The 13,572-nt window shown below is 36.0% G+C and overlaps 5 protein-coding genes across 5 annotated transcripts; 2 read left to right on the plus strand and 3 right to left on the minus strand.

Annotated features, from left to right (window-relative positions):
- The first annotated feature begins 1,850 nt into the window (after nucleotides 1-1,850).
- Nucleotides 1,851-3,750, plus strand: LOC145203707 (F-box only protein 9-like). The gene is made up of 2 exons (XM_080075983.1): nucleotides 1,851-2,816; nucleotides 2,953-3,750. Exons 1-2 carry the CDS (start codon nucleotides 2,056-2,058, stop codon nucleotides 3,413-3,415), a joined length of 1,224 nt encoding a protein of 407 aa, XP_079932109.1. The 5' UTR covers nucleotides 1,851-2,055; the 3' UTR covers nucleotides 3,416-3,750.
- Nucleotides 3,706-5,892, minus strand: LOC145203708 (3-keto-steroid reductase/17-beta-hydroxysteroid dehydrogenase 7-like). Its single transcript, XM_080075984.1, has 8 exons — nucleotides 5,825-5,892; nucleotides 5,541-5,753; nucleotides 5,380-5,472; nucleotides 5,141-5,255; nucleotides 4,867-4,979; nucleotides 4,714-4,800; nucleotides 4,562-4,655; nucleotides 3,706-4,209 (listed from the first exon to the last, which is right to left on the minus strand). Exons 1-8 carry the CDS (start codon nucleotides 5,857-5,859, stop codon nucleotides 3,964-3,966), a joined length of 996 nt encoding a protein of 331 aa, XP_079932110.1. The 5' UTR covers nucleotides 5,860-5,892; the 3' UTR covers nucleotides 3,706-3,963.
- A 56-nt stretch (nucleotides 5,893-5,948) lies between these two features.
- Nucleotides 5,949-7,139, minus strand: LOC145203713 (cytochrome c oxidase assembly protein COX16 homolog, mitochondrial-like). The gene has a single exon (XM_080075987.1). The coding sequence runs from the start codon at nucleotides 6,480-6,482 to the stop codon at nucleotides 6,147-6,149; it is 336 nt and encodes a 111-aa protein (XP_079932113.1). The 5' UTR covers nucleotides 6,483-7,139; the 3' UTR covers nucleotides 5,949-6,146.
- On the minus strand, nucleotides 7,140-8,418 carry LOC145203712 (large ribosomal subunit protein eL28-like). Its single transcript, XM_080075986.1, has 3 exons — nucleotides 8,303-8,418; nucleotides 8,048-8,136; nucleotides 7,140-7,339 (listed from the first exon to the last, which is right to left on the minus strand). The coding sequence occupies exons 1-3, from the start codon at nucleotides 8,416-8,418 to the stop codon at nucleotides 7,164-7,166; spliced, it is 381 nt and encodes a 126-aa protein (XP_079932112.1). The 3' UTR covers nucleotides 7,140-7,163.
- Nucleotides 8,390-13,538, plus strand: LOC145203706 (glucose-6-phosphate exchanger SLC37A4-like). Its single transcript, XM_080075982.1, has 7 exons — nucleotides 8,390-8,448; nucleotides 8,667-8,749; nucleotides 9,502-9,903; nucleotides 10,145-10,562; nucleotides 10,771-10,852; nucleotides 11,131-11,379; nucleotides 12,606-13,538. Exons 1-7 carry the CDS (start codon nucleotides 8,407-8,409, stop codon nucleotides 12,803-12,805), a joined length of 1,476 nt encoding a protein of 491 aa, XP_079932108.1. The 5' UTR covers nucleotides 8,390-8,406; the 3' UTR covers nucleotides 12,806-13,538.
- The last annotated feature ends 34 nt before the right edge of the window (nucleotides 13,539-13,572 follow it).

Raw genomic sequence — 13,572 nt, forward strand, 5'->3', positions numbered from 1 at the left:
TGTGACAATGATTTGGCAACACTGATAATTCTACTTTTTTAGTTGGCAACCCTGATTTTCGGGCCACTTAAAAAATGTGCCTACAGTGCAGCAGACCCTTAATCCAGCACTGCTTTGAATGTTAATACTCCTGCCTTAGGTTCAAATCCCACCGAAACAGAATAGATTAAGCCGGACGCCTTGTCACATGAAGATGCTTGCTTAGAGAGCTAGGTTAAATTGGTATAAGCCTATAAACGTTCATGTATAATGATCTGCACAGCTTGAGTCGTCATTGTTGATCTACGTGGCGATGCGTATTTTGGGAGTAGCACATCAGCTTAAACGATTCAGGACTGATACCGAACATGACCTACACATTAATAGGTTAGGCTAGCCTACAAGCGAACGCAAACTGGCGACGGCCGAACGAATTGATTGTTTAACAGATGAAAGTCGCATTACTGCTTCCCTAAGCCGGCTGATGGACTTAAGTTGGTTTCAAATCGAAAATATTGTTTCAAGCGAAAAAAACAAGAAAAAAGTTGAAAGCCGCAAGGCTGGATGCGAAAGTTTCCTTCTGACGCCCGCATCAAAAAGAAACGCAAACGGCATATTTCCCCAAAGCACGAACATACACAGCTAGTAAATCTAAGTTGGAATTGGGAAAGAATATTAACTATAAACTTAATGCTTTCGCAAGTAGAAGATCAACCTGTCAAATTGTTGGTTAACAACATCCCGTGCTGTTCTAACTCAAATCCAAGCTAGGATTCGCCCGCATTTTAGATCCAATTATTTAAAATAAGATGTTAAACAAAATTACAATCAATTAAATGGTATTTGGCTAGAGTTTTAAGTGTAATTGTGTGGCTCTGTTCTCTTTTACCAAGCGAACTAAACTCAACTCATTCACACATAATTATACCATCAACACCCCAAATCATGTCCACCCACAATGGCAATGCAATTGTAGCACGTTTAAATAGGATCCAGCTTGGTGATTGTTTTAGTGCAATTATGTTGCTATGTTTTTGTTGTTTCAATTAAAAATATAAACACAACTCAAAAACATTTTAGTTTGGCTTTGGCTAAATCATCACGGTTATGGGTCACCGCGCATGACCTCCCGTGCAATTCTCTGCAAAGTGCAAAGTGACGTGCCTGATGACAAATTTGTGCTGGTTTCATTATGAATGTGTCAGACGGAAGTAAGTGTGCTGTTGCATTTATTTAGATCAGACAGCCTAACCTACTATTGAGCAATCTTTGTAAGTTGTATTTGTTATCGCTTCTCTCGGGCTAAGCAAAAAGATTAGAAAGATTTGTTCAGGACTCTTGACTTGTCAAAACTCAAAACTTTAGATGTGGGGGAACGGGAACGTATTGTGAATGAATGCTAAATCGAAAATAACCCAGATTTTCGAGTTAAAGAGCACAAAGAAAAGAATGTTTACCTATCATGCCAAACCGTGGTCAAAAAGAAAGCTCTAATACAGCTCTATCTACAAGTAATTATTTTGGACTTTGACTTGGTGTGTGAAAAATCTCAAAATTGTATGTTGATAAATTATTCCAAGTAAAGCAACATGTAGTAGCCTTGGAAGATAAAAAAACAGCCTCATGTCTTCAAAAGCTTTTGTTACTTTTGTTAGTTAGCCCAATTGTTAGTTTTAACTCAGTTGCTTTATTAAGATATTTTGCAAGTAACAGGTAAATTATGTTCAGCTAAAAGTTTTAGCTGTTTTTTTGCAAAATACTTGAATATATGAAGGGGTAAATAAATTGCATCGTGCTTTTCTTTGGACAATGTCTTCCCCTGTGTGTACTTTTAGATGTGTATTTGAATTTTGGTTAAAAAAAGGTTTTACAGCGTTTAAAAACTTTTCTTTTTTAAAAGAAAACATAGTTTTTTCATGACGTTGTCGACCTTAGTCATGTTTTTAAATCACTGCTGTACGGAATTCACTGAAGTTTGCCACACAACAGTTTGGAGGTTTTCCGACCGTGATCTCATTGTTTAAAAATCACCAAACTCCAGTTGTTTAGTGATAAAAGAAAAGTATACGGAAAAGCATGGCGAATAATTTTAACAAAGACACGATGACAGAAGAAGATGCACTTCAGAGCTTCAGGGAGGCTTGGAAAAGTGAAGTGGCTGGGAAGAAAAATGAACAAGAAGTCAAGAAAAGTTTTAATCAGCAGAGCGACCTTGATCTAGTTCAAAAAGCCAGGAAACTATTCCAAAGTGGGATTGACTGTGAACGCAACGGAAAGCTTCAGGATGCAGTGCAATGTTATCGACGAGCAATACAACTGGACCCAGAGATCGAGCAACACATGTCTGACACAATTGATTTCACTTCACCAGTTGAAATAACGGAGACAGATTCAAATACTGATGACATTGAGCACTTTGACCTAGTGAAGAAATTCTCATCATTGTCGGCTTCAGGAAACCAAGAACCTTCAACTTCCAGACAAGTAACTGTGGTGACACAATCTCTTCACATCAATCAACTTCCAGATGATGTTATGATTGAAATATTTCGATGGGTCGCTTCTTCAGACCTTGACTTGTCATCAATAGAAACCTTGTCCTTGGTCAGTCGAAAGTTTTACTTATTGGCGAGAGATCCTTCAATATGGCATGCAGCTTGTCAGAAAATATGGGGTCTGCATACCAAAGTGAAGCAGTTTAAATCGTGGCGTAGGATGTTTATTGAACGTCCACAAGTCCGTCTTGATGGTGTGTACATCAGTAAAGTGACATACTTCCGCCAGGGTGATCCCAATCTCCTGACCTACACTCCTTTTCAATGTGTGGAATATTACAGGTACGTTAAGAAACTTCAGCAATTACTGGATGTAATTTGCAACCTAAAGATATCCATGACTTTACAAAACTTTTATCATGGTATGCAATAGCTCTGTATTTAATGACAAACTAATATGTGGTTTTGTTATTGACAGGTACATCAGATTTTTCAGCAACGGACAAATGTTGTTTTACACAACCCCCGATGAACCAGCACATGTTGTGTCTACGTTAAGTTTGGAAAATAGGCAAAACTACAATTTCCGAACTGGGCAATACAAACTGACATCAAGACACAATGAAAAATCAGCAAAGATCACAGCGATCCTTATTGCAGAGAAAAGTCAATATGATGTCAAGAAAATCGCCAAAAGCAGACGAAGAAGGGATTTCAAATACATTGCAACAGATACACAGTACTTTGTGGATTTGGAAGTAGCATCATCCAGTTCTAAGAAGAGGTTCAACAAGATTTCGTGGGTTAAGTATTCTTGTAGATGTGTGTTTGGTGGAGGGGAAAACAGTTCAGTAACTGAATACGACCTTGAAGATAGTTTTCCCCCATTTTATTTAAGTCGTGTAAAATCATTCAATGAATATTCTCATGAGTCTTTGTAGATTTATATTTAAATTGTGAGAAATATTTTTGGTGGCTGTGTATATAATGCAATTGTTTGTTTTTTTAATCTCCAACTGTATTGTACATTATATTGGGTGAATTTTATTTTTATGACTGATTACTTTTATGTGTATCCATGTCGATATATAGTTCATTGTCGAGTTTGCATGCAATGAATTGTGTTTGCATTTGTACAGTTGACTTTCCTACTTAATGCAGTTTTGCATTCTTTGTAGCCTTTGCATCCTAAAGTGGGTGAAACAATTAATGGTGCACATCGATCCCAACATGGGTTTGTTCATTTTATTGTGTAATAAATTGGAAACAAAGTAAACCACAATTTTGTTACAATGCAAGTGCAGAAATAATTAGTACAAAAATACAACTTTGAGTAATTTCAATCACAGTCGTATCTGTTTCGGGTTAGTTTTAAACCCAAAACTGCACCCATGGAATATTCATAAACAATGCAACATTAAACAATTTTAACGCTAGTACCATTACGAATTGCACAAAAACCAAGATTGGCAGCACAGATTATGTTATGTTATTGCTTGTCACATTTTAAAGTCATTTTATCAGCGATAGTTGACAGTAATTTGTAAATGCTGTTTGATTCTGCATGTGAAATATCCAGCGGTTCTTCGTTGACGTAAACATGGTTTAGTACTGTTGCTCTGCTACAATATTTCACATGTGGCTTTAACATAGCTGGATCTTGTTCGAATATCCATAACATTGAGAAACATGCGGTATCTGGAGAAATCGTCAACTCAGGCAGTAAAAATCGCATCTGAAAATGTACAGACATTCCTATTATTTCTGCCATAATAGCTGTTTAGAAAGTGCACACTGTTTCAACTGAAAATATCTCAGTTGTGAACCTGGGGACTACAGATCGCTTTAGTTTGTTTGGAGTAACAGGCTAAAAAGCCAGCTTCTTATTTATTGGCTTGATGTTTGAAGTGTTGTTTTCTTATTATCTCTGTTTAAACATAATTTTGTGTGTGGTTAAATGTGAGTTGTGGATTGTTGCTTTCTTATCTTGCAAAACTGTAAACCCTTTAAAATGCTTTAAAATCAAGTTTTTTCAAACATTGGAAAATGATTTTATGGTTTTATCAGGTATGAATGTTGATACATACCAACCACATAATGGGTGTAACCAGATACCAGAACAATGGTGGTAGGATGCTTGCAGTGATGTTTGTCACAACTGTCCCTGGATCGGCCAAATGACTGCAAAATTAAAATGAATTAACAACTAAACATAAGATGTGAAATCAAAACTTGAAACCTGTATATATTCCTTGAATTTAGTTGGTTGTTCAATTCTATGTTGATTGCATTCATCATGTATTTGGAACTAGCATAGGGTTCTGTTCTGTGTGAAAAGCAACAAATAATTGGAAATATGAATTTTCTAATCATGTAGGTTTGAAGTTGTTACCCTCTCTCACACATGTAATCGCTCAGGTGGAAAGCAGCTTTGTTAGCATTTGTTGACGTCGTCCAAATCAACTGGGATTTTGTTTTTTCAAGCAATGGAATTAACTCCTGCACCTGCAAAAGAAATCTGTTGTCATAGCTGGGAAACACAAGATGCAAAAAGGATTAAAACCAACAATCCAACAAGCTATTGTGCCATCTTTTAGCTGGTTACCATTTAACTACTATGGCTATTTAAACTTTACATGTACAGCAAACAGAGTAGAAGAACCAACCAAAACAAAATGTCCCAAAACATTTGTGGCAAAGATTGATTTTATTCCTTCGTTGGTTGTTGGGTCGATCGCCGCAAAAACTCCATTTCCTGTTCGAAACATTTCAACTGCCTCCCTAAGCACAACATTAATGTTTGATTAAATCCAAATCAACCACATCAAGAAATGTTGAGCTGTTGCGTTAAGTAATTGACTGTTTTCAGGTTTTTTGGTGGTAGTTTGTATGCTGACCAACTTACAAGGCAAGCATTTTCTGACCGATATATTTCCAATTTAAATTCGACACTGGCATTATTCCAGCATTCAGAAATATGCAATCCAGCTGAGGACATCTAAAACACATCAAATTTGGTAACGCACACATACATAAATGTAATATATATATTAAAGTCTGCATTACATGGTTTTAATTTCCTTGCATCCTTGTAGAACCGAACTGATAATCCCAATATCCATTTTTACAACATGAAGCTTTAATCTTTGGTGATATTCCAACAGTTTGTTTTTCAGGTTTTGGCCTTTTTGGATATTACGGCAAGCAACAACAATGTGAAGGGTCATTGATTTTCCATATTTTTCAACAATCTGAGTAATCAAGGAAAGACCGATCCCACTGTAAGCAAAGTACAATTTTGCTTATTTGTGTACATAAGTATGTGACTATTTAATAGCCAACTCAACTACCTGGTGGCCCCAGTAATTAAGATGTGCTTCTCCATTCTACAGTGTTTTTATTTTGTTTGGTAACAGGTAATTATAAAATCTACCAAATCATTCTATATTTAGTACGTTACTCCGGTTTTCAAAGTCCTGAAATAAGACACAATTCTTATTATTGGCCGATTTTTTAAGTGTGTAAAAGAACGTGTGCCCATAAAAAGTTTGGACATGAAAAGAGACTAAATGGACCAGGAGTTCAGTCAGTATGAAATACACAAAACATGTAACACAGTGCAAGAAGTTCAAAAATATTGTCGCTGAACTGAAGATTGAGGACAAATTTCTTTTAGTCTTGTTGCGATCTTTGCTGTTCTTGTATTGATCTCGAATTTTCGCCGGGTCTCGGACCTCGAATGTTTTTCCATTCATCAAGATTTTGTTTTTCAACAACTTCTAGGTAAAGTTCTTCAACAGACTTTCTTGGTTTTCGTTCCAAACCAAACTCTTTGGCCTTTTCATCCAGTTCGGCAGCTTTTCCCTGATGTTCCTTTAAGTCGTATCTAATCTTCGCAAATTCGACCAATCCAAACCATGCAACCACCATAAACGTCAGAAACGACGATCCGTATTTGAAATGTTGGTTTGCAAACAAGCGCTTGGTTGAGTTGATCAGTTTCTCCATTGGGTTTTAGTGAATTCCGTTCAGAGCTGCGTTTATGAATCGATCGATTTTCGCGTTCAAATCTCCCTTCACTTTGTAAACATTGCGCTACAATCACGTGATAGGATAATAGTGCTGCATCATTTTTTCAGTTTTATCGTCATATTGTTTCAGTTTCAGCTAAAAAATGCCTCATTTGCGACGTCACACATCAGTGCCATTTTCCTAATTTCGCTAATGTTTAGATTTTGCACAGTAAGGTTGCCCGATGCAATGTGAGATAAAATATTTACTTAACCGGTTACATATGCAGAGTTCGTTAAATATGACTGGCCTTGATCTGCTCTGCACTGAAAGACGACCAAACTAAGCCGTAACCTTGAAGTGGATGATCATTGTGAAATGTGCCTGCGTTTCCAAACTTTGGGATTCAGACAAATCCGTACTTTGTATAAGCTGTTGCTGTCAAGCAAATATCAAACTTAGAGCTGTATAGGTTGTCGAAACAAAAATGCAAGAAGAGCTCTACAAGGTTGAATTCTTTCACTTTACTAGACAGTCTCGCACCCCCTACTGCATTTTTCAACCGCCATGTATTAATAATTTTTACCCTAAAGGTTGGTTGAAACTCTCTACAAATCTCGAACTTCTTTCTACAACAAATGTCACAACTTCACATTTTCATGTCCACAATTTATTGGATCACTTTGCCAAGGTTTTCTGACTCCTCAGTATCGCAGATGCTCGTCTCAATGCTGCCATCTTTAGATCCTTCCTGTAACGATTTTTGCGGATGGTTTTGCTGATGGACTGAAGGGATTTTCTCGACCCACGGCTGAGTGTGACGCGGTTTAATGATTTTCCTGGCTTCTTCACAGCTGTAATAGTTAAATAAAATTGTGCAAGAGAAAAAATTATAAACCATTATTTGTTTAAAACAGAACAAATGCAACCAACAACAAGGCACTGTTACAGCAACGTGGTGGAAAGCCCAGTTTTGGTGTTGATCAAAAAAGTTGACGAACTGAAGGAAGATTTTAGGCTTCAAAAAGTTTTATAACAGCAATAAATCAGTTTTTCTTTCAGTCAGTGTTTTTGAAGCGTTCCATTGACCACCCAAATGCATGTGCTGTTGTAACACTTCTTATGGCTATTTTATGCACCCTTTTAGCCCAATAGGTCACTTGACACAGAATGGAAAGTAAGAATGGCCAAATCACCAATACAGTTATGAGTAGTCAGTTACTGTTGAGATCAACATTTTTTTCGGGCAAACTTTGGTTCATAATATCACAATTAACAAAATGACAGGTGAGTTTGGTTTGGAAAGAAAACCAAGAAAGTCAATATTTTACAGGAACTGCTGGTTTGCCAGGCAGTTGTAAGAGTTGTTTTTTGTGCTTACAGGGTTAATCATAACAAGGTCCCATGTGTAAAATGAACCTACATAATCCTGACAAACCGCGCAAAACGGCTTCGGAGAACACACAAAGCATGTATGTCTTCTTACGATCGCGTAGGTGTAAAAGGACTCAATTCATTTGTCAACAACAAAACCAACACCTTAAAGTGGACAAGAAACTTACACTTTGGTTTCTTGGTGATAAGAATAACTCCTTTGCCATTTTCAGCAGCTTCGACTCCAACAGTTTTCTTGTGAACAAGTCCATTGAATCTTAACACAATGAGTACAAAACGATGAACCATTAGATATTCTAAAAATGGTGGCTGTTTTGTGCTTCAAAACCACATAGATAATTTTGTATAGGATTCCTGGCTTTTTTGTACACTCATTGACATCCAAATATAAATACTTTCACTATTGAGCCTGTTTAACCCACCTGAAGCTGTTCTTGTTTTTCAGATTATTTGGTTCTTTAGTAAACTGTGTTTTGTTTCTTTTCATCAAGAAACAAGAATTGTTGCGAATAACCATCCATTGCAAATGTGCAGACATCTTTATGTCGTTTCTGTAAATAAACACATGGTAATTATATGGACACAAAAGAGTTTTGGGCCACCAATAAGTAGGAAATAATGGCTAATCGGCTGTTTTGTCTAATTTCACAAAATATTTGTCTCTGTGAAATCACATTTAGTCATAAAACGCTGAATTTTGTGAAACAGTACTTTTTTTAAAAAAATTGTGCCTTTCGATGGTTTAGTGGCTGTACAATGTGAAATATTTGTTATTAACTTATGAAGGAAAAATTTCGACTCACGTTCTTCGCAAACTCCACGAAAAGAACGATTACATTTATCCTCGTCAGTAGCACCAGACTGGAAGCGTGAGTTGGAAGTCGTTTTCAGGATAAATATTAAAACTTTAGTTTTTTTTTATCTTGTGTAAGGGATCAAAATGATGCAATCAGCAATCTAAATTAGAATAAAAATATCAAATACATTACTTCATGGTCGCGCAATGATTGTGCAATTGACAAAATTCTTCTTATTTTGATATATTTTCTGCTATGTTGTTCGGCTATTAGTTAAGCAACAATGCTGTTTCAATATAATATATTTATTTCTTGTACAATCAAAAAACAAAGCAACAAAACGTTATTTTGCAATAAAGTGACTAAAATCTGAGGAAAGGTCAAGCTTGACTGAGCAAGCGTGTGAAAACGTGAAGGGGGTTTTTGGCTGCCCTTCACCTTCACTGTTTGTTGAGTTGTTGTTGACGTCTGTCAAACTTTGTTTGTGCTGTTTACGTATTTGTTGTGCAAGAAAAATTACTGTTACATGTTAGAATATAATGATATTTTTATCAATCAAATATATGTGACGTAGTAAAATAAATAGCTCAGTTTTTGTTATGCAAATTTAACTCAGCGAAGACTAAGAGCATTGTTGCAACTTGCAAACTTCGCTATTCCATTGTCAGCGGTTATGCCAAACCTGCTTATGTTGGTAGTGCAAGTAAATCATAAAACAAACATAGTTTTATTCACTGCATTCTTAGTGTTTTTTATTATATAACTTAGTTTAAGAAGTGTGTCTGTGTCGGACTGTTGGGTCATTTAGTATCCATTTTTTGCAGGAAAGGGAGGCCATACTACTCAGGAACAATGTTAGGGCTCACATCACCGTACCAATGGACCTTCCTAATATGCATGTACACCGGGTACATGATGTATATATTCAACCGTAGATCGTTCTCATTTGTTATTCCCACTGTTGTCAAAAACGAAGGAATGACAATGAGTGAAATTGGACAAATTGTCAGTTCCATTGCTATGGCATACAGCATTGGCAAGTTTGTATGTGGAATGTTGGCGGACAAGCTAAGTCCACGTTTGATGTTTGCATCTGGCCTCTTCATTACTGGCATTGTAAATGTGGCATTCAGTATTTCCGAACCAAAGTATTTCACCCTTCTTGCATTTGCAAATGGACTTATGCAGGGTCCTGGATGGCCAGCATGTGCAAAAATTGTAAGAAGGTAAGTTAAGGATGTTGTGTTTTTTATGTTTCACATGTTTGCTACACTCTTAAATCAAACAATTACTAAATTAGACAATTATCAGCTGCAGAAAATGCACACTGTTTCAACCAACAAGATATCATCAGCACAGCTGGTGATAAGAGATGAAATAGTTTTTAAAAATTCAAAGAAAAATTATATTGAAAGTTAACGCGCATTAAAAAGCATTCATCATTATATGTTTATGTGTTATTGTCAGGTGGTATTCGCCTAAAATTTTCGGAAGCATGTGGAGTCTTCTTAGCACAAGCATGAACGTTCCAGCCAGTATTGGACCTCTCCTCTGTGCATACGTGCTTGATCGGAATGGAGGAAATTGGAGAATGATAATGTCTCTATGTGGGACAGTGTCATGTGGTTTTGCAGCTGTTGCATTTTTTGTGTTGAGAGATCATCCCGAGGACGTTGGCTTGACGCTGGCAAAAATAACCGGAGATGAAAGTCTGAATGAAGCGAAACCGGAAAAGGAAACAAAAGAAACAAACAAAAAAGCTAAACAGATGACCATTAAACGGATTTTCTCAAGTTTCTATACTTATGTTTTGTGTGTTGGATTTTTGATGAGTTTATTTCTGAAGGGGGTTGTGGATAACTGGTCTTCCTTGTATCTTATTCAGGTAAGCCCAGTTGTGTTAAAATGAATTAATTGTGTTAGGCCATATTAGCTATAAAATTATTAACGTTGTATGGTTTGCACGGAAATTATATGTATTTGCAAAATAGTTTGGGTTTTAATTTTTTGTCTGTAGACTTTGCATGTTTGTATGTGATATATGCAGTTAAGTTGCGTTTAAACTTTCGCCTTCCTAATTGCGAGTTTCACAGAACAAAGGTTCCAACCAACTTTTATCGAGTTCATTCATGGGTATGGTTGAGATAGGAGGCCTGATTGGAAGCATTTTGTCAGGTATGACCTTGGGGGTGTTAATTGCCCCTGACATTGACCTTTGTGATTCCTAATTGTGTGGCGATAATCAAAGATTAGTCAATGTGCATTTCGATTGTGTTTCTTGATGTTGTCCATGTCACATGGCAAATTTGATTGGTGCAACTGATTAACTATGTTTCTTAAAATAATTGACTAGTTTGTATGCAAAAACTTTTAAAAACAATTCATGTTGCCCAATCAAGTTTTGCATTTTTAGGACATTTTTGTGTATTATTTGCATATTTGTTCCATTGCAGGTATAATAAGTGACCGACTTGTTGCTGTGAATGGATTTACACCAAAGGGCCAACCCAGACACAATTGGTTGATTGCATGTCATGTTGTTTTGCTTGGCTCATTCCTTTCATTCTCCAACTTCATCACTGATGCTGAAGCCCAGAAAATGAGTCTTTCAATATCTGGATTTTGTATTGGTTTTTCAATGTACAGCATCATTAATTTGGTTGGAGTCTTAGCAATTGAAAATTCTGCTGCTGATATCTCAGGTAAAATACACTTTGTCAGTCAACTTATACTTAAAAAATGTTTCATTTGTTTCAAATTAATGTAACAAGTAGGGATGTTCAAAGTAGAATAACGAATCCTTTGGATTCGAATCCAGTTAGATTCGAATCCATTTTTGCCGTTTATATCGGGTAATTGGAACCGATATAAATGTGTGCTCTCGCCGTTGGTAAAAATGTAAACACATGTGTTACCTTTTTTACGTCGACGCCCGGTCATTGTACCAGTTGCAAAGACAGCAAATTTATCGCGCGGTCAAATCAGTAAGCGCTATACAACGTTATAACGGCAAGTCACGAGTCGCTATAACAACGCCATAGCGACGGTTGTGCGTTGGAGGCACAATTAACGATTAGCGCACTTGTTACGCATCTGATCACGTGATTATGCTTATGCCATTAAATGACATACGGCGACTTTTTGCAACGTCTTACCAGCATCTAATTGTTTCCGACTTTTTTCCGAGACAACAAAAATTTAACGGTGATGGCGTTAGGTAGTGATTGAAAGCATGGGATTGTCTGTTAATATTGCAAAAACAGTGACGGAATTCCATAACTGTGAGGTTTGCGTCATTTTTTAACCCCATACGAACATAAAAATACAGTACACGCTGCAAAGTTCACATTTTGTGTTGCAAAATCGCTGGTAGCTTAATTGGAATTTAAAATCACCCAATGTCCCAACTTTACATCACCCAATGTTTTAACTTTGCTAGAGTGCCTGTTTTTGCAGTTGTTTTAGGTTAACAAACGTTATATTTTAGTACACTAGGGAGTCTATGTCAGACCTCTACCATCAACAAATCAAATTACCACAGCATGCTTACAACGTGGTTACTTCTACTGAAGGCAATAATAATCACTAAATAAAAGTGTAAAAGTTATTTTTTATTTTTCTGGCTTAGTGGATTTTGGGTCATTTAGTTTCAATGCAGTTGTGCAAAGTTTTTTTCCAGTGTTTTTCTTTGTTGTGTTTGGTTCTTTTTTTGCATTATAAATAAAAAATATGTTTTATAATGTATTAAACTGGTCTACTTTAGTTGTAGTCAAGATTAATGATTGCTCAGTCAAAAATAATATAAGAATTGGATTCGATATTCTAGATTCGCATCAATTATTCTAGAATACCTAATTGTTCTACTTTGAACATCCCTAGTAACAAGCAGTATATATATATATATTCAAACAAACAACATTTTGATCAGGGTCATCACATGCATATTGTGCACTCATGGGAAATATTGGTATCATGTTAGCAGGTCTTCCATTCTCTGTGATGCAACAATCACTTTCATGGAATGGTTCCTTTCAAGTTTGTCAATTGTCTATTGTTATATCTTTGTTTCTCTTTGTTATATCTCAGTTCACTAACTGTAGAATAGGAGATTTGATCAAGGAGGATTAGAGATAATGTGTAATTGTGAACTAAATATGCTGGTACCTAATGTTAAAACAAAAACACTGAAAAAGTTTATGAAGGGTTTAAGACCATTGCTTGTTGTAGTGAATATTTGTGTATCATAATCTCACTGTAATGCCATGATGGGTTTTGTCATAACTCGGTTATGTGCCTTACTGATATAGTATAATTGTTACTGACATATAAGTTTCATAGCTGCTGCCCTTTTAGCTACCTGTGAAGTACAAAAATGCCAAAGGCAAAGAGATTACCTTATTGTTACATGAATATGCAATTTTATTTTTCAAAATTTAAAGTAGTGTTTAATTGCCTACCTGATTGTAGTTGCAAGGTTATTTTTGTTGATTTTATTTGTTGGTGTATTTTGTTGGCTGCAATTTTATGGCAGTTCATCCAAACTAAATTTTAACAACCATATAATTTTTTTTGGTTGATAATTCTTGAAGCCATAGTCTTTGTGTGCTACCTACGTTGAACTGTTTAAGAATGTAACACTCTCTTATTTGTTTTTATTTGTCTACTGTCCCAAAAGTATAATCAAACTTGTTTTTACAAATTAACTGCTAGCAGTCTACTAATATAAATGTATTCACCCTTTATTTATTTGTATATAATTGCTTTACTAACAAATGCAAATCCTTGTTAATTGCGCTGAGGTGTTTGAGTTTTTTCCATGGACTTTAAAAGCAATAAAAACTGCTGCGGTTGTTTACACAAAGTGCCTGCTACCCAATTGAATTATATGAACTTGT

Source organism: Phallusia mammillata, chromosome 8 (assembly GCF_965637545.1).
Source record: "Phallusia mammillata chromosome 8, kaPhaMamm4.hap1.1, whole genome shotgun sequence".
Taxonomy (NCBI): domain Eukaryota; kingdom Metazoa; phylum Chordata; class Ascidiacea; order Phlebobranchia; family Ascidiidae; genus Phallusia; species Phallusia mammillata.

Bases quoted from the DNA above. Each gene is read 5' to 3' on its own strand.
- LOC145203707 (XM_080075983.1), top strand. From the start codon at position 2,056: ATGGCGAATAATTTTAACAAAGACACGATGACAGAAGAAGATGCACTT. The intron at 2,817-2,952 runs GTACGTTAAGAA...TGTTATTGACAG, and splicing joins CAATGTGTGGAATATTACAG to GTACATCAGATTTTTCAGCA.
- LOC145203708 (XM_080075984.1), bottom strand. From the start codon at position 5,859: ATGGAGAAGCACATCTTAATTACTGGGGCCACCAG. The intron at 4,801-4,866 runs GTAACAACTTCA...CTTTTCACACAG, and splicing joins GATTACATGTGTGAGAGAGG to AACAGAACCCTATGCTAGTT. The intron at 4,210-4,561 runs GTATGTATCAAC...GTACATTTTCAG, and splicing joins TTACACCCATTATGTGGTTG to ATGCGATTTTTACTGCCTGA.
- LOC145203713 (XM_080075987.1), bottom strand. From the start codon at position 6,482: ATGGAGAAACTGATCAACTCAACCAAGCGCTTGTTTGCAAACCAACAT.
- LOC145203706 (XM_080075982.1), top strand. From the start codon at position 8,407: ATGTGCAGACATCTTTATGTCGTTTCTGTAAATAAACACATG. The intron at 8,449-8,666 runs GTAATTATATGG...TAACTTATGAAG, and splicing joins TTTCTGTAAATAAACACATG to GAAAAATTTCGACTCACGTT. The intron at 9,904-10,144 runs GTAAGTTAAGGA...TGTTATTGTCAG, and splicing joins TGTGCAAAAATTGTAAGAAG to GTGGTATTCGCCTAAAATTT.
- LOC145203712 (XM_080075986.1), bottom strand. From the start codon at position 8,418: ATGTCTGCACATTTGCAATGGATGGTTATTCGCAACAATTCTTGTTTC. The intron at 8,137-8,302 runs GTGGGTTAAACA...CATTGTGTTAAG, and splicing joins AAAAACAAGAACAGCTTCAG to ATTCAATGGACTTGTTCACA. The intron at 7,340-8,047 runs GTAAGTTTCTTG...TAACTATTACAG, and splicing joins TATCACCAAGAAACCAAAGT to CTGTGAAGAAGCCAGGAAAA.